Raw genomic sequence first — 19260 nt, 5'->3', positions numbered from 1 at the left:
CTTATCAGTTACATTGGCAAATCTCACTGGGACAACAGTTCTCGACAGGTTGACGAGTGCTGGGGCTACTAGTACCTATTTCGGGGTGTTACAGTTCTTTTCCACAATGCACAGAATGAGAGACCATAACTTTGTAACTTAGATTTTTCTAGTTATTTTGTTCACATATGATTTGTTTATATAGATACTTATTTATTGCATTGATTAATTAGATTTTGAGAAATACTTTTGGATAATATTGAAAAGGCTAAGGCAAAGCGAATGAAAATAAAGAACCAAGAGCCTTTAAATATAAAAATGAAAAAACAAGATTTCTACAAGGCCTTTCAAGAAATAGAGAAATATGACTGCGCTTGCAAGACACCTCTTTTGGAACTTATAAAAATCTATCCTGAAAAGTTAAAAGAAGTAGTCCTAACAGTAACAGTCTTCTTCCTACTCAAGTTAGTGTGGAAAGACTCTTCTCAGCTCTCAAGTTTATCAAATCGGATCTAAAAGTCTCATGTCCAGAAATTAATCCATGAACCATTATGCAGTCCAGAAATAATTGTCACTGTTTTTGGAATACAGAGGGAAAATACGCAATAAGTTCTGAATAAGCAACATCATCAGCTTTATGCGAGTCATACGTTATGGACTGATCTATAAATAATGCAGTCCAGAAATAATTATTACTATTTTTGGAATATAGAGACGAAATGCCCAAATTAAAAATGAGGAATTAAGGGGTTACTGATAATTTAAATTATAATTTTGAATTACATACTTTTTTATCTTATCCATATTATTAAAATATGTCTATTTTTATTTGCTTATAACATTATCTCCTCCAGAATGACAGGGAGTTGAATTTTGTAAAAAGTACTGTTGGATTCCAAAAATTCGTGAGAAGCCATTTTGACCATTCTCATCTTCGTACGACTTTAATAGCCAAGATATTAATTAAAAACTCTGAAAATGCTAATTTTCACTTTCATTTTTCCAAATGCTAACAATCTCGCATGCTGGAGATGCAAATTTTTTATTAACAAACTCTATGATTTTAATGATTTGAAAGCGAGCAGTGGCCATACTTTTCGAAATAAAACAGATTTTAAAGTTTTATGCCAAACATTAAACACATTATTATTATATAAGGCATTGAAGAATTAATTCTGACATTGAAGAAAGCAGAATATTGCATGTGACATAACAGCATGTCAAAAATGTTTCGTTAATATCAACATTTAAAATAAATAGCAGCTGCTAAGCAACTTTTTTGTTCTGGGTTAGGATAATTGACATGATATGTTATTGCCACATTAATTATTTTGATATTGAGAAAAAGTTGTTACATTACATTAAATTTAAATCATGATGTCATACGTATATACTATGTATTAACTTAAAGTGTCAAAAGTTTTGGCCCCCCAAAAAATATTTACCATTTGGTTGTTGCTTGGAGAGACTGAAATACAGTCAAAAGTCGTTAATCCGGACTCGTCGGGACTTTGGCGATTCCAGATTATCGATTTTTCCGGAATATAGATCATCAGTTTAAATCTGGTAAGATGGCATGCAGAAATTATAAAATTAAAAATATGAAACCGTAATTTATGAAATAAAGAACAATTATGATCTAAAGGGTATCAAAATTTACAAAAAAAAAAAAAAAAAAAAAAAAAAAAAAAAAAAGCTTAATATTTATTTGTTTACTTCATTAAACATTTCTTTCAATGTAAGTTGTTTAAGTTGCTTCATTTTTTATGTGATAATACATTCTCTTTAATTCTTTAAACAGACATAATTTCTTGTTCAGTTACAAAGTTCCGCTGTTCAAGTCCTATAATTGCTGTGTCGAGAATACCGACAAATTTATCAATTGAAATTTTTTTGTTTTCAATAACCTCTGTCACTTTCTTCGCTGTCGGAAGCGAATTATAATGACGAGGAATTTGATTTAAATCATATCAAAGATGGAGTACATCGAGATGAAATACTACATTTAATAAGGAATTATAAGCCAAATAAAATAAAAACATCTGCCCTGAAGATAAGGATAGTGCTGACAGATCAACTTCCAATTCATTGCGTGGCGCCGCAGCGTTAAAGATAAACAAAGTTTAGATAAACAAACATTAAAGTTTAGATAAACAAAGGATATGCCTTTATCCAGTTTTTGTAGCAATTCCACTTTTTGTTTAATGAACTTCGAAACATACTTTCGCTTTGTAGATCATTTACATATTAATAAATATATATCAGAAATTCTATTTGACATAATCGAAAGTTCAAGCTTACTTTTATAAATTTGCTCTAACAGTCTGCAAAAAATAATAAGCCGGATCCAATTCGAAGATTGAGGAACAACGCAATCTGCAACATTAACTGAAATAGATAATTAAATAATTTTAGCTTAGCTTATACCGTCCGTTATACATTAAACGTGCACTCGTAAACGTATTTTGCGCACGCGCACAAGCATATTCTCAGCCGTAAAGGCCTTACGTCAACCCGACGCATGCGCAGAAAGTTTGAAGCTTTGAGGTCCGGATTATAGATCATTCTGGATTATGGGTGTGCGAATTAACGACTTTTGACTGTAATTTTTATCACATTGAAATGTTTTTATACACTTTTCTTCAGCTGAACATAGAACTTAGAAATTTTGCTTTGGCTGCAGCCCGCTAATACATATATGTATAAGATGTACTAGAAATCTTCCTGGCTCAGCTAAAACATACCTATTTGGAGGAACTTCTTCATCGTTGTTGTCATGAGGATCATCTTCACTTGTCCAATCTTCATTAAACTCAATTCCAGGCCAAAAATCCAAAATTTCTGTTAAATCAGCCATTCTATCAAATTAAAAAAAAAAAAAGAAAAGATTCCTCAGAGAGAAAAAAAAAATCAGAGCAACAAAAATCACTGTTTAATGCTGAAAATATACAGAAAGAAAAGTACTTTTTTAAAGAATTAAATGAATTAAAAAGCTAAACAATATCTGGTTTTTCATTTTAATTATAGCAAAGCTAAGTCTACCTGCTAAGGAAGGAATGAGGGAAACTGAATCCTATCTCATACACTCAATTAGCCTTAATTAATATCTGAAAGCCTCCGGCAGTACAGAGGATATTTTTTATTTTCACTTTTGTGAATTTATATGGCGACAGCAGTATACAGATTCTTTGGGATGTTAAGGAATTCTATGCGCTACTAGACACAGAAATTTCTAAATAAGTAAGTCGATATTTCCTTTTTGTTACTGTACATATTAGACATCATGTATTTCTATTTTCATGTTATTTCCTTGTTTTATTTTGATTTAAAATGCAGTTTATTGAGTTTATAAATTTTTTATGTTTTGGATGTTATTTTACTTGGAAATAGGAACAGTGCCAACAAATCAGCAAATTTTTTTTTGCCTGAAATAGAAATATATTTTTTAAGCCCTACCTTAGCACATTTTAATATTAAAAAGTGAGTCATCAGCGAGATATGAAACAATGTGTTACTATGTTATTAACGTGTAATACAGACAGAAAAATTAAGACTCCATTAGTCATCGGTGCAAGTAGAAAATCTCGTTGTCCGAAGGGTGCCTATTATAGCAATAAAAATGCTTGGATGACAAGAAGGATTTTTAGAGATTTACTTATGAAGTGGGAAAAAGAACTTCAGTAAGAAAAAGTGGTACACTTGTCAGATAACTGCACTGCCCATCCATATGATCTCTCACTGAAGAATATAAAATTAGTTTTCCTTCCTCCTATTACAATTTTCATTCTGATCAGGATGTTATATAAGCATTGAAGACCCATTACAGGAAGGAAGTGGTTTAAAATGTTATTAATGAAATTGGTACTCTTCTGTTATCCAATCCAGATTTATGTATGTATGCACAATATGTGTATACACACATACATATATATACATACATGTGTATGTGTGTATAGACAAATACATACATATATACATACATGAACACATTCATACATACATCTCTCAATCTGGTCCTGATAACAGAAAAGTACCATGAAATTGATATGGCTGACACAGTTTGTTCTTCTAGAGAAGCTGTTAAGTCGATTTCTCTTTTAGATGCTATGCATGTTATTTTAAATGCATGGGATGAAGTAACTCCCAATTGATTTCAAATTGCTTTAAAAAAGCCAGCTTTCATCCAAAGCAAATTCCTGGAAACTCTCGAGATGTGCCAGAAGACAAGTGTGGCGATGAAGAAATGCATGATGAGACCTGCCAAAAAAATATCAGGCTGTGAAAAGAGTGATGCAGAGATCATCCAAGTTATCAGGGAAAACAAAGGAATCAGTGAAAATGAAAGTGAGTTGGAAGATGAAATTCCAGTCCTGTACCAACAGCAGCAGAGTCTCGACAAAGCCATTAACAATTTTTAGAAAAACACTTGAACTTACAAGTGGAGATACAGAAAGTTACTAGGAAAGTCATGTCTTGGGGAACACCCTTGAAATGCTACTAACAAAAAAATATGCAACATGCTCAAATGGCTAAATTTTTAAATGGCTCTGGGTTAAAATTTACTCTACAGTACCCCTTGGCGAATCATTTCTTTTTTGACGCCAAGATCTTCGTCAGGAAGGATCTATGGTGATTTCCTGTTATGTTTTACCACCAATCCTCGAATTCCATATCACAGATTATGTTCTTACTGCATTAATATAAATATTAACAAGACATAGTGCACAATAAAAATTAAGCTTTATTTAGGAACTTCGCGCACACTGCCCGACAGCCTGCCTCTTTCGCTCTGCTCGCTACTCGTAAGAAACTTCTCCTCTAGGGTTGCCACACTTATCGGAGGGCGCAAGGCGCGCTCCTTATCGCCATCACCACAGATCTACACCAATTTCAAGATGGTGCCGATCTTTCCCCCCACTACACAAAACCAAAACAAGAAGTCAAAGACTTACACAAACTCGGTGTCCATGTACACATCAACCTATTTTAACTTTGGAAAAAAAAAAAAAAAAAAAAAATCAGAGAATTGCACAAACCAGGCATTTCACACTGCCTTAACTTTGTCCATGAACACATCGACCTATTTTCACTTAAAGTTAAAACTATCATGTTGACCAGAAAAAATTTGCCGCTGCGTTAACTCACAGAGATGAACAAATAACCGAAAATGCATATTTCCTAACATTAAACAACAAATCTTTTAACAAAAATTAACATACGGAGACGAATAAATAAATGAAACGTCAATTTTTTAACATACCTTTTTATCATGAGCATACTTTCAAGCTTCCCACCACCATCTTCTCCATCTTCCATGTAAGCAATTCAATTAAATTTTTGGTTGTTTCGGCTATCTGCTGTTAATGGTGGATAAATACACATAATAGAACCCAAACCATCAACATTCATCCTCTTACTTACCTCAGACATATTCAAATGATGGTACCCACATCAAAATACAACACTAATGCACGTGCAACTGCACACATCAATTGAAAAGAATGGTAAGTATAAAAAAATCCCGGTCCATACTGAAGTAATACTATTACAAAAAATAGCCAAAATCTCAATTTATCACAACACATTTGGTGATATTCGCAGAAAAACGACTTCTTAACGATTAAAAAAAAAAAAAAAAAAAAAAAAATTCTCCAAGGCAAGTTTTGCCAACATTATCAACATTACGGTTACCAACATTGGGGTTTTTAGATTTCACGAACAACCAATACTACTTTCTGATGTTTCCAGAAACCAAGGGATACCGTACGGTAAAGACCAGCTTGATGTCTGATTATACTTACATAATGTATCGATCAGTGTAATGTTGAAATTTACAGTTTTTCTGAATTGAAATATTTTTTTGTCATCTACAGAAAAATAATGAAGATTTTATAAAAAAGTGTTCAACTGTAGCTCACACATTAAACACCAAATCAAAATAGAGTACGAACTGATGGCAAAAATAAAATCGAAATAGAGTATGAATTGAGAAATTTTCAAGTAGTGAATGAAAGCTTTTACTGATCAAAGTACTTTAAATCCGGATAAACTTGGTAATGTACTGTAGATCGAAATAAAATTAAATTAGAAGTAAATATTAATTGATTAAACAGAGCTTGAACCCTGATGTAAACATCTACAAATATCTCCATTAGATTAAGATAATTCAGATCAGATGATGTTTAATAAAATTAATAAAAAATACAATTCAAGTATAATAAAATTTAATAAGAAAAATTATTCTGAAAATCACTAAAGGTGAAAAGATCGAATTAGCACAATTTAAGTTTAATTCATTCAATGAAATTTATTCATTTCTGGGAAAAATGTTCCTTAATAAAGGCTAAAAACTGAAAACTGGGAGATTTGGTAATATACCAGGAGACCAGAAGAAAAACCACAGTTGGGAGCTGTGGTTTATGAATATAAAAAACTATTTTTATTCAAATCCTGGTTGTACATCAACATTTTCTGTACTTTTTGTTGTTTAATTTATAAAGCAAGTTAAGAAATCTAAATAAATATACATATGCATTTTTCAAGTACTGAAAAGGAAGGGCATGATGAGAATGATCTTCTAGCAATGACGAAAGGGGTGGAATAGGGCAAAATAGGTTGAGAACCACAATGTTAGATCTTTTATGTACTAGTAAAAAAAAAAGGCTAATCTTTAAAATATAGTAACAGGTAGTTTGGCGACATTTTGGTAAGGCGATTGTTGTACCTCTCACATACAACGAGAATAAATCTGGCAACAGCTGCAGGAAGAAAAACTTGGCAGTGCTGGAATGGCAACAGCGGATGATATTCTATAGATTTTAATATTTTGATTTTGAGTCGATGTTTTTTGCATCTTTTGCGATACTATTACGTTATAACATTTGAGTTTTGGGTGAATGAAATGGAATCCGCTGTCCCGCTACGGATATTAGTAAAATATATTTAGAAAATTAGCTGCATTGGAAAGGATGAAACCTTGTGTTTGAATTAGCGGTATTTTTCCTGCTAAAGTTGCGTCGAGTTCAGAATATTATGCCAGGCTTATTCACGCTGGCGCAGATAAGTTCAAATTTTGTTTATTGTATTTATAGTGTATAACTTGCAAATATATGAATAGAATTCTATTAAATAAACATTTAAAATTCTGGAATGATGTTTCAAATTTTAGATGTAGAGTATTCAAATTGCTATGTCGGAGCCAGTGGCAGTCAGGTGCAAAATAAAATTGTTTTTGCTCCACGACATAACAGCGATAAAAGTTACTAGCTAGGACTTTAGTAGTCTACATGGATAAAGTCAAGAGTGTGCGCAATGCCATTTTTGTGCAATTCTGGGATGCTTTTTTAAGTGAAAGTTGGTTGACGCGCACATGGATGATACCGTGTATGTGCAATTCTTAAAAACGCGGCAAGCAGTTTGCGATTCTGCACTTTCTCCCAATTTCGCACCTAATCTTCGTCATGATTAAGCATTTGGTACAACTCTAATATACGTCCTAATTTCACCAAATGTGGCGATATGTGTTCTGCGATGGTTTTTGGCGCGATTTCGTGTTCTATGGCAACCCTGTTGACGTTGAAAAATCTTTCGCTGGAGCTCGTTGGTTCGCCTCTGTGTCTGAGAAGATGGGAGGGAAAGATAAAATGGTAGTTGTTGAATTGAAGTTCGGCAAAAGGAAATATGATTGTGGCTATCCTGTTGAGGGGTAGTGGGTATTTGGAAGTGTGGAAAGACGGTCTGGGAGATTATTTTTAATGGCACTGCATAATAGAAGTAGGGATTTGTGATTTTATTTATTTGTGAACCATAGTATAAATTTTCTGGATAGTGTGTCTGGCTGTCATGTAAATACGATAGTGATTACGTGGCGGCATGTTAAAGGCGGTATGAAATTTATATTTCTGCTATTCGAAAACGCATTAATTCATGGTAAGTGCATTTTATTTTATCCTTGTTCTTATTTTGTAGAATGTTATGTTCATTGGTACTTTAGTATGAATTACTGTCGTTATCGTTGTTTTTTTAAATTGTTTGAAATTTATTTTAGTTTATTTTGTTGTTTAGTGTCTAGACTGTACAATTCGTAGATGTTTTTTAAAGTTGAAACAGAACTCTGTGTACATGGTATTATTTGAAATTTATTGTTGTTATGTTATTTTATTAAAGCGAGGAGTGCGTAGATCGTAGATTCCTTCCTTGCCTAAATTGTGCAATTCGTAGAATTTTTTTTAAGTTTAAACAGGATGCTGTGTACATGGTATTCTTTGAAATTTATTGTTGTTATGTTAATTTATTAAAGCGAGGTCTGCATAGTTTGTAGATTCGTTCGTTGCCTACATTGTGCAATTCGTAGATTTTTTTAAAGTTAAAACATGTCGCTGTGTACATGGATTCTTGTCAAATATTTTTGGTTAGAAACTTTACGTTTTTGCTATCTAAATTTTTTGTTTCAGATTTTTAGCTAAATTGTGTGTTCAAAACGTAGTTTTTGCATGTGCGAAAACCGCGTTTTTGGAGACATTTTAGGCTAAAAGTTCAAAATGTAGACAACAAATTTAGATAGTAATATGGCAGCGTGAAGGGCGAGAAATTTGGCGACTTGAGGGCGCATATCAGAGTAGTTCCAAGCATTTTTGTTCCATAAAAGTTCTAGTATAAGCGTAATTCGGCTAGCAGATTGTTGGAAAAAATGTTGAGTAAAAAAAAAAAAAAAAAAAAAAAAATGCCTTTACTTTGTGAAAACAAAACTAGCAGGTTGCTGTAGCAGGGTTGGTTGCCAAATTTTTGCCAAAAAATTGCCAAGTTGCCATAATCCAAAGATTAATTTAAAAAAAAAATAAATAAATAAAAAAGAAGTTTGAAGCTTTCCGGGGCATTCAATTATTATTAAATGAAATTTGTTTACATCTAATTAGAATTTCGAAACACTTCTGCAAAGAACCAAGCAAATGTAAACATCGGGAACTTTGGCGATAATAGTTCAAACCTGGTAATCCGGCGGATTCAACCTATTCGCTTGTATGAAGGTTGCAGCCATTCCTCTAACATTCATTTTGTTGAATTATCACCCTCGTTGTTCGCATTTGCGGATTTAAATTATTCTTCACTTATTTATAATTATTTTTTCGTATTTTCACGTTATATTTTATGAACTTTTCCAAAATAGATGGAAATACTTTCATATAATTAAGGAAGTTTTCGGTGACAGATGCTAGTTCGTAGAAGAAAATATGGCGGGAGGGGGGTTAATGATAATTGGTAACACGGCTGTTAACGTAGCATTAAGCAAGCAGAATGAGGTTTCCAACCAATAAAATATTTTGACTTCATAGGCCGCCAAAATATGCATTTAAAATAATTAATTAATGCTTTTATTATTGGTTATGGTCATCTAAAATAACAAGAAAAACAGTATTTATGTCCTAAAACTTTAACCAGATAATATATTGTTAAAGCTTTTCCAACAATAACATTTGAGAAGATTTCAGGTGTGACACACAATTAGATGATTAAATTGAAATAAAAAGTATTACTGATTCTCTAAAATGACAGAATAGTTTTATGGATCCCCAAAGTCATCAAAATTAGCAAACCACTACTTGTGTAATGAATCCAAGTGCAAATGACTCTTCAAAAGTAATAAAATGTACAATTTTCTAGTTTTATTAACAATGCTACCGAATAGAATTTCAGTACTCCTGAAGATTATTGGTACTGTCAAATATACTATGAAAGACAGGCAGTTGTTTCAACATAAAATGCTTTAAATTGTTTTGCAAGTAAGGAACTACTCTGATATGCGCCCTCAAGTCGCCAAATATTTTTGGTGAGAAACTTCACGCTGCTATATTACTATCTAAATTTTTTGTCTACATTTTGAACTTTTAGCCTAAAATGTCTCCAAAAACGCGGTTTTCGCACATGCAAAAACTACGTTTTGAACACACAATTTAGCTAAAAATCTGAAACAAAAAATTTAGATAGCAAAAACGTAAAGTTTCTAACCAAAAATATTTGACAAGAATCCATGTACACAGCGACATGTTTTAACTTTAAAAAAATCTACGAATTGCACAATGTAGGCAACGAACGAATCTACAAACTATGCAGACCTCGCTTTAATAAATTAACATAACAACAATAAATTTCAAAGAATACCATGTACACAGCATCCTGTTTAAACTTAAAAAAAATTCTACGAATTGCACAATTTAGGCAAGGAAGGAATCTACGATCTACGCACTCCTCGCTTTAATAAAATAACGTAACAACAATAAATTTCAAATAATACCATGCACACAGCGTTCTGTTTCAACTTTAAAAAACATCTACGAATTGCACAGTCTAGACACTAAACAATAAAATAAACTAAAATAAATTTCAAACAATTTAAAAAAACAACAATAACGACAGAAATTCATACTAAAGAACCAATGAACATAGCATTCTACAAAATAAGAACAAGGATAAAATAAAATGCACTTACCATGAATTAATGCGTTTTCGAATAGCAGAAATATAAATTTCATACCGCCTTTAACATGCCGCCACGTGATCACTATCGTATTTACATGACAGCCAGACACACTATCCAGAAAATTTATACTATGGTTCACAAATAAATAAAATCACAAATCCCTACTTCTATCATGCACTGCCATTAAAAATAACCTCCCAGACCCTCTTTCCACACTTCGAAATACCCACTACCCCTCAACAGGATAGCCACAATGATATTTCCTTTTGCCGAACTTCCAATTCAACAACTACCATTTTATGTTTCCCTCCCATCTTCTCAGACACAGAGGCGAATCAACGAGCTCCAGCGAAAGATTTTTCAACGTCAACAGGGTTGCCATAGAACATGCAATCGCGCCAAAAACCAGCGTAGAACACATATCGCCACATTTGGTGAAATTAGGGCATATATTAGTGTTGTACCGCTAGTAAATTAAAAAAAAAATAATACTGAAAAACTGTTTATGTAAAATGGATGTATTAAAAGTCATGCATTCAGTAATTTATTACAGGCACATAGCTCTTATTGAACTAACATTGTCACTGAATGATTGTTTGGAATCCACATTTCTTGTTGCCTGAAACCTACTTCACCTATTTTAGAATAATGTAAATATGCAGTAGTGGCCACTCCTGATTGATTATATACGTCTATTGTATTTATACCTATTACTATACTAATTATCAGATACAATTTTGAGAATATCAACAAGCAAAACACTTAAAAAAAAAAAAAAAAAAAAAAAAAAAAAAAAAAAAAAAAAAAAAAAAAAACACTTGTAGAAATATTAGTATTCTATATGAATTATGGAAAGTACATCTAATGAATAATACTGTGACCAAACACTTAAAAAAAAAAAGAATAGATTTAGAAAAGAATAGTATTTCCTACCTTGATACTTGAGAAAGCAATCCTGCCACACAACACACAGTTAACTTTTTATTACATGATATTACATATTACATATTTAGTCTTACGAGTAATTCAGAGGGCTGAATAGTGGTAGTTAAATCTCGGCTCAAATCCTGAAAAATGAGCTGGCTGTGCAGGTTATTTTTTTTCGCATGTGTTTTGTGAATTTTGTGACATTTTCATGATTTTCCTTAAGTGATGTAAATATGAGCCTAATTGCCCTAGAAATTATTCACGAAAGCATGACTTTTTCAGCCACCCCTTGCATGCTTTGCATTATGAATTAAATAAACACACAAACCCTTCTTATTCTTAAAATGATAAAGTAATTAAGTTCACATTACATGCAACAAAGCTTTTTAAAAGCTAGGATACTTTCTTTAACAATTACAGTGCTAATTAGTGCTGTACTTCTCAGTTTTATGTGAAACAACATCTCAGTGTCACTGCTTGTGACACATTTGTTTCATGTAAGTCTTCTTATGCAGTCATAAGCATGAAATAAACAAAACAGATGGCATGAAAAACCTAATCCATACACCTTAGTGACTGTTATTTGACATAGTTTTTATGCTGCATCTGTGAACTACACTGTTAGATTTGATTGAGTGAAATTGTGACTAAATTTCAGAAGACTTTGATAAAATTATGGTGCTAAAATTTAAAAGTGAAATTAAAATCAAAGATACATTGAACAGAACAATCAAAACAGAAATGTTCATAAATATATTAATATTGAATGATAAAACAGACATTTAAAATATTCATATAATAAACATATACAATTAGTGCAATTAATATAAATATATGCATTTAAAAATGATCTAACTTGCACCATATTTGCAATTTTTGCTGTTGCAATGTTATTAATGTGGACTCTAAAAATTTTATTTAAAGTCCACATTTGATAACATATATTATACAATATGCGCCATATATAACATATTTATATGGCGCATATCGATGTGTACATGGACAAAGTCAAGAGAGTGTGCAGTGCCAAGTTTGTGCAATATTGGGATGTTTTTTTAAATGAAAATAGGTCGATGTGTACATGGATACCAAGTTTGTGCAATTTTTTTACTTGCCATTTTCAAGTTGGCAATTTTGAGAAACACGCAGAGATTCTGCACTTTCCCAGTTTGTCGCCAAGGGCTCTCCTAGGATTTTACCCAAATTTTAATTAACATAATCTAATATTTTAAAGTTGCAGTTGCATAACATTATGGGAAGAAACGTATTCATGGAAAGGTTGTTTCACATTATGGAAAGCTTCTATCAATCAACTTTTATTTATTTTTAATTAAAACAAATTTTAAGACTATTTAACAGGAAGCGAGAAATAAAATGGAACGGATCACAGGATAAATAGTAGCATTTAGGCTGATTAGCATACCTCAGCTAAATATCCACTGTATCCTTAATTCTTACTCATCTATTACAATATAAATATACCTAATATTAAAAGTTTCAAAAACAATATTATAATTAAACTGCCTTGGACTAAATATCTCATAAGATTAATAAAGTTCTGCTTCAAGTAAGAGAAAAGCAGTTATGTAATTAATTGATAATACTGTATTATATTCTACAAGACATCTTTGTTGGTTTTTCAAGAGGATTTACCTTTCGAATTCTGCCCTGCTTCAGAAAATATGTTAGTGTCAAAAGCTGTTAAATACACGATTTTAAAAGTTAGTTCTTTGGCGCAGCTACAAACAGCGAATCAAGTTGCAACGCAGTGTTGCCAAATCGCGCAATTTTTGACAAAACTATGCTGCCAAAATTTATCTGCTTGCGATTTTGGGAAATTTTCACTGCTCTTTTTTCTTAAATGCACATATGTTAAAATAACTTTTATATTAAAATTAATTTATAATAAAAAGATTTTTCCCCCAGATGGTATAGTGTTTAGGAGCCACTCGAATTTTTCATGTTTTAATTTCTTCAAATATAATATATACTCTAATATTTGGTGGCAACATTTTGAAAAGTGAAACGGACATTTATATTCATTCAACGCAGAATTGCAAAACGAAAACAATCGTCCTTTAGGGACAAAGCCTCTTTGGACTAATAATTTAATATGTTCATGATAATGTAAAATTATTATGGCAACAGTGATGTTTTGTTTACATATGCTTTGAGCGGTTTAAATACGAAAATTGATTAGAGCCACTCCGAGTAAGTTGTTCATAAGACAAGTAAGTTTAATTATTTTTTACCCTACTGTCTAGAATTTCTGCATGATTAAAAGAATATAATTAAACCAGATTTCAGTTGAACAGTTGAACCTTTATTTACTATCATTTTTCTTATCATCACTAAATACTTGTTTTATTCTTTTAATATTTATTTCGATTCCGCTATGTTTATCTTGAAAAACAGCATAAGTTAAAACTATACTTGAAAGTTATTTTGTACATTAAAAACTTCATAGTGACTTGCAATTAAGTTTCAAATATGAATATTTCTCGCATTTCTAAAATTCCTTTAACCTGCAAAATTGTATTTTTTTTTTTTTTTTTTTTTTTGTTATGAAATACTTTTTTAGAAATATTTATTTTTGGTTTTCATCCGCAGAGAACCCGTTGGCGCCGTTGCATTTTTACTCGCCAAGCTAGCGGTTTAGCGACGATGAGCCGAGCCGTAAACGTTATATTCTGTAAACGTGATTTTTACTGCATGTAAATTCAAGTTAGCAGACAAAACAATATATTAAGCATATGGTAGTAAAAATTCACAGATAATAAGCATGTAGATGTAAAACTAACCGGTTAAACGTGATATACGATAATAAATTTGTATTAAATTCAAGTTAGCAGAGAAAAGAATATATTAAGCATAAGACAATATATAAGCATTTATAACGGAAATAAAAATTCATTTAATAAATATAAATTAGTATTAATATACTGAAATTAACCGGTTAAATGTGATAAGCGAAAAAAAAATTGTCTTAAATTCCATTTAACACAGAAAACAATATATTCCTTACACCAGCAGTGGTTTGCTAATTTTGATGACTATGGTGATACATCAAACTATTCTGTCATCTTAGATAATCAATAATATTTTTTATTTCAATTTAATCATCTATTTATGTCACACCTGCCATCCTCTGAAAGGTTATTGTTAGAAAAACATTAACAATATATTACCTTTTAAAATTTTACACTATAAAAATTGATTTATTCTCATAATTTTAGATGACAATAAACAATAATAAAAATAAAAGCATTACTTAGTTATTTAAAATGCACATGCACATTTTTGCGGCCTACGGAAACAAATTATTTTAGAGGTTGGAAACCTCATAGTTCTTAGAGCTGTTAATAATTAAGAACACAATGTAAACGGCCATGTTACAAATTAGCATTCACCACCGTATTTTCTTCCTTTCATCCCGAACCGAGAACCGGCATCTATCTACGAAAATCTGCAAATGCGAATAACGACAGTGATAATTCAACAAAATGAACGCAAGAGGAATGGTTGCAAACTTCAAACAAGTGAATAGGATAAATCTGCTGGGTTACCAGATTTAAACTATTATCGCCAAAGTTGGCGATGTTTACATTTACCGGGTTCTCTGTGGAAGTGCTTCCTTTATTTTGTGTAAATCATTTTATTTTTTACGTAAGAGTTTATGAAATTTAATAATCATTTGTGTTAAATATCGCTGCCTCAGCTTGGCGACATGTTTGAGCAATAACTTGCGGATTCACGTGAAAGTATTGCAACGATCGGTAGTTAAAAGTGAAAATCAAATGCAGATATTTAATTAAATTAATCTAATTTGGAGACTTTAATACGTGGCTTGCCAAATTTTTTTTTAATGATAAAACTATAAACTGATGCAGGTATTTTCATAATAGCTTACTATCGAATGAATACTTAGCAGAGACTTTTAGTTTTTATTCCTTGCATACAATTTTTTCCATCTCTTTATATTTTCTCATATAAACAATAAAATTTTACGAATTAAATTCTTTAAAATTTTTTAAAGAATTTAATTCGTATTTACAACTCATTGAGGCATTAATTTTAAAATCCTATGCCTTAATGCAATCGGACACAGTAAGTCAGCATTATTACTACAGGAAATATAAATGATAATGCTTGATAAAACTTTGGTTGAAAAATGGGAGGGTTTTTCATTTTCGAAGGAAAGGCTAATCTTTGGAATATGGTAACAGGTATTTTGGCGACATTTTGGTAAGGCGATAAAGGTTACTAGCTAGGGCTTTAGCAATGTACATGGATAAAGTCAAGAGTGTGTGCAATGCCATTTTTGTGCAATTCTGGGATGTTTTTTTAAGTGAAAATAGGTCGACGTGTACATGGATATCGTGTATGTGCAAATATTAAAAACGCTGCAAGCAGTGGGCGATTCTGCACTTTTTCCCAATTTCGCACCTAATTTTCGTCATGATTAAGCACTTTTGTTCCATAAAAGTTCGAGCATATGCGTAATTCGGCTAGCAGATTGTTGGAACAAATGTTGAGAGGGGGGGGGAAAGTGCTTTTACTTTGAGAAAACAAAATGGCGTCCAAAAAAAAAAAATGACTAGCAGGTTGCTGTAGCAGGGTTGGTCGCCAAATTTTCGCCAAAAAGTCGTTAAGTTACCATAATCCAAAGATCAACCAGATGTTTTTGAAAAATGAGGGGTTTTAAAAACTAAACATTGCTAAAATATATGGACTGATTTGTGTTGGGCTGCCATCTAGTTTAAATAAAGAAGGTTCAGATTAATCTATAAATCCTTTTTCATTTAGTTTTCTGCCATCTAGTTTAAATAAAGAAGGTTCAGAGTAATCTATAAATCATTTTTCATTCAATTTTTCTGTGCCTACAGAAGGAAATTTTTAGATGTGCCCAGACCAGGCACACCGTACCACAAAGGGTTAACTCCGATAATGAATAATCATGATGTCATCAGATCCTCTTTTTGACTTGAACTTGATTAATTCTTAATAAGCCATTTTTTTAAGAAGTTTTATTTCTTTACAATTACAACCTGATAATCGTTAAAAACTAATTTAAAGTATTTTTCATTTTTAACACTTGCAAATAATATTACAAATTGGCTATATGCCAATACTGAAGCCTGCCAATATAAATGAGCATGAATTCTATACAATTATACGACTAAGATCTACATTTAGGAAATAATAATATTGATCATTATTTTTTGTAATAATCTGCATAGAAATGCTGGTCACTAAATCTCTTAACATCAGAAAAACTGATATTTTATTGTTAGTCTGATCCGAATGCAGACATTTCGTTCTTCGCTTTGTGTATGGCCCCTGAATATGCCCATGGGTTATTTGAAATAATTGATTTGTGAATTATAGATTATTGATGTTTCTTTAAATACTAAGTGCAGATAAGCTGAAAGAAATGAATAATTTATTATTTATTATGAAGCACAATAAGTAGCACACACAACACAACAATAGCTAGAAATTACTCAAAGAAATGCAGATATTAAGTATTCCTTCTTAGTATGCAAAATATATTGTGAAGTTTCTCAAATACCTGTCAGGGTGGACCCTAACTTAAAATTCAGCTAACTGCTAAATATCATAGCTGATTCATGACTGAACTTTCAGGCTTTCTGATCTGTGTTTATGTACAGTGGACATGGGCTCTGAAATATCTTAAAGAATTGGCTTTCAGGGTTCGTATGGTCCTTAAAAGTCCTTAAGTTTTTTTGAATCGATTTTTGGTCCTTAAAAGTCCTTAATTTCGACCAAAATCGAGAGAAGGTCCTGAAATTTAATCTGAAATTTCTGTCTGTTTTTATGACTGCCATTTTGAGTGTGAATTAATATTTTGGAGGAATATTTTTGGAGCTGATAATCTTTTGGTTATCTTTTGAATGGGTTCATGGGTTATAATTTGTTCCTATTTCTAATATAAATAGTGGGATACTCAAGTTTCTGAGCACGAAGTGAAACATAAGCATTTCGAAATTATTTCATTTTTTATAATGAAGAGTTCTTAACTTTTCACTTTTTGGGGATGTGAATTTTTTTATTAAATGGTTCTAAATTTGCCGATTTATCAACATTTTGGCGATTTTAAGATCAGTTTCTATAGAAAATTTTTATTTCCGAGATCTGGGAATTTTTCAATGATATTTTTCAGAACATTGTAACATTGATAAATTTCATTTAAATAATGGTAATATTTTGGAATTGTATTTAAGAAATAACATTAAAATAAAGCATTTGTATTTTTCGCTGTCATATTATAAAGTTCCATTTTGGCCACTTATTATGCAATATTTTTGAATGTGAAAAATAAGCAAGGTATAATGCTGTAAAGCACCTTTTCTGAAACATTTCTTAGCAAAAGCAAAATAGCTATGTAATTAATTAAAAATCTATTTAAAAATTTTTTATGGTATTTATCGAGTTTTTCCCATGTAATTGTCTCAGAATATTCAGAATTCTCAGAATATGCATCAGTTTTCTCCAGAGCTTAATTTGCGACCAAGCCCACAGGAGCCCAGCTCCGGTACTTCTTAGTTTTGCAGTTAAATCATAATTCTACCCGGAGCCCTACACTTCTTTTATGTACCTGAGCAAAATTTCAGTAGAAATTACATCTTGAAAATTTTATTTTTACTAATAAAATTATATTAAAAATCATATTAAATTTTAATTTATCTCTTCGTATTTTGTTAAATTTTAACTTGCACTATTTACCGTATTTGACGGCATGTAAGACACACTGGCATATAAGACGCACCCTTATTTAGAAGGCCACACACATGTAGATGTAGAAAAAGTTATGTGTGTCTAGATCTTTATCCGGGCTAAAAATAGCATTCAGTATTGAAAGTGTCCTTCATGGATAAGATGCAGGTAACTTTTTTGAGACCAAATTTAGGAAAAAAAGTGTGTCTTATATGCCGTCAAATACGGTAATTATTTTAAGCATTGATTAGTGAATTATTTAATTTTTTAATTATTAATGATTTTATTAGTCATGCTGTTACAGAATTGGTAGGGGTAATTTTGCTTTAGGATTTTAGACATTGCAGCTTGGAAAGTTTAGAAAGATATGAAGGCAAGATTGATAGACCCACGATTACAGAAGATTCCAGAAAAATGTGACAAAATGAAAAATGTCTCGATGGTATTAACACGCAGTTTCTTACTTTATGGAGAACGTCTGGAAGAAAAGTGAAAACATTGGTTTTATAGTTGAAAGTTTTACTTCTGATACTAGAATCTTCTTAACATTTTTATCTTCCTTTATTTTCTCTACTTCTCATTAGACATGAGCATGGAGAATATCAGAAATGCTTCTAATCTTATCATATGGACAGGCATTATAGAAAATGTTTTTTACTAATAAAGAAATTGAAAACTGACAATTTAAAAGATTCATCTAATATGTCTTAATGCATCATATACATGGCTGGCACTAAGCATTTTCTCACCTGATGTAGTTTCTGTGGATCTTAAATACTGCTTCCAGTGCCTGTTCTAAATGCTAAAAGTTTTGCCATTTCTAGATTTTGTTGCTCGGTGTGTCAATAAATTCTGAAAATTATGCCACATCAGCTCTGTAACCGAACCTTATCATCTATATTTCATATTTCTTCTGAATGTTCATATTACTAAAGAAATAAAATTAGCTGCTTTTTTTATACATTCTAAATGTATTTATTTTATTTAGAATAACAGAAATCTTTAATTAAATCTAAAAATTCTAAAATGAAAAGGAAATGGAGAAGAAATAAACTGAATACATAAAGAGAAAGAAAATTATTCTTCAAAGATATGTACAGTTATTATTATGTAACTTACCCAGTTGTTTACAATTTCAG

General features: G+C 31.3%; 1 protein-coding gene and 1 long non-coding RNA gene across 21 annotated transcripts in view; one reads left to right on the top strand and one right to left on the bottom strand.

The window, feature by feature from the left end:
• The window catches only part of LOC118180687 (inositol polyphosphate-5-phosphatase A-like), a 205971-nt gene that overhangs the window by 101425 nt on the left and 85286 nt on the right, over window positions 1-19260 (bottom strand). For 9 of the 15 annotated variants that reach the window (XR_015041551.1, XR_015041552.1, XR_015041550.1 and 6 more), the window contains exons 1-2: window positions 5240-5394; window positions 2724-2837 (exon numbers count right to left, since the gene is read on the bottom strand). Coding sequence is in view for 12 of the 15 variants with exons in the window: in XM_085817995.1 (XP_085674121.1) it covers window positions 2724-2837; window positions 5240-5295 (170 nt within the window). In the remaining 3 variants the exon portion in view is untranslated. The other 6 variants (XM_085817991.1, XM_085817996.1, XM_085817992.1 and 3 more) reach the window with 5 other exon arrangements.
• The window catches only part of LOC146996650 (uncharacterized), a 41318-nt gene continuing 35464 nt past the window's right edge, over window positions 13407-19260 (top strand). For 2 of the 6 annotated variants that reach the window (XR_015041561.1, XR_015041559.1), the window contains exon 1: window positions 13409-13614. This is a non-coding gene — a long non-coding RNA (uncharacterized LOC146996650). Of the gene's footprint in view, window positions 13615-19260 lie in introns of all 6 variants that reach the window. The other 4 variants (XR_015041564.1, XR_015041560.1, XR_015041563.1 and 1 more) reach the window with 4 other exon arrangements.

This window comes from Stegodyphus dumicola, chromosome 6 (assembly GCF_044657685.1).
Source record: "Stegodyphus dumicola isolate Sdum_Otavi_A_Nest chromosome 6, ASM4465768v1".
Taxonomy (NCBI): Eukaryota; Metazoa; Arthropoda; class Arachnida; order Araneae; family Eresidae; genus Stegodyphus; species Stegodyphus dumicola.
The sequence above is the reverse complement of the archived record's forward strand: the minus strand, read 5'-3'. Positions and strand labels throughout refer to the sequence as shown.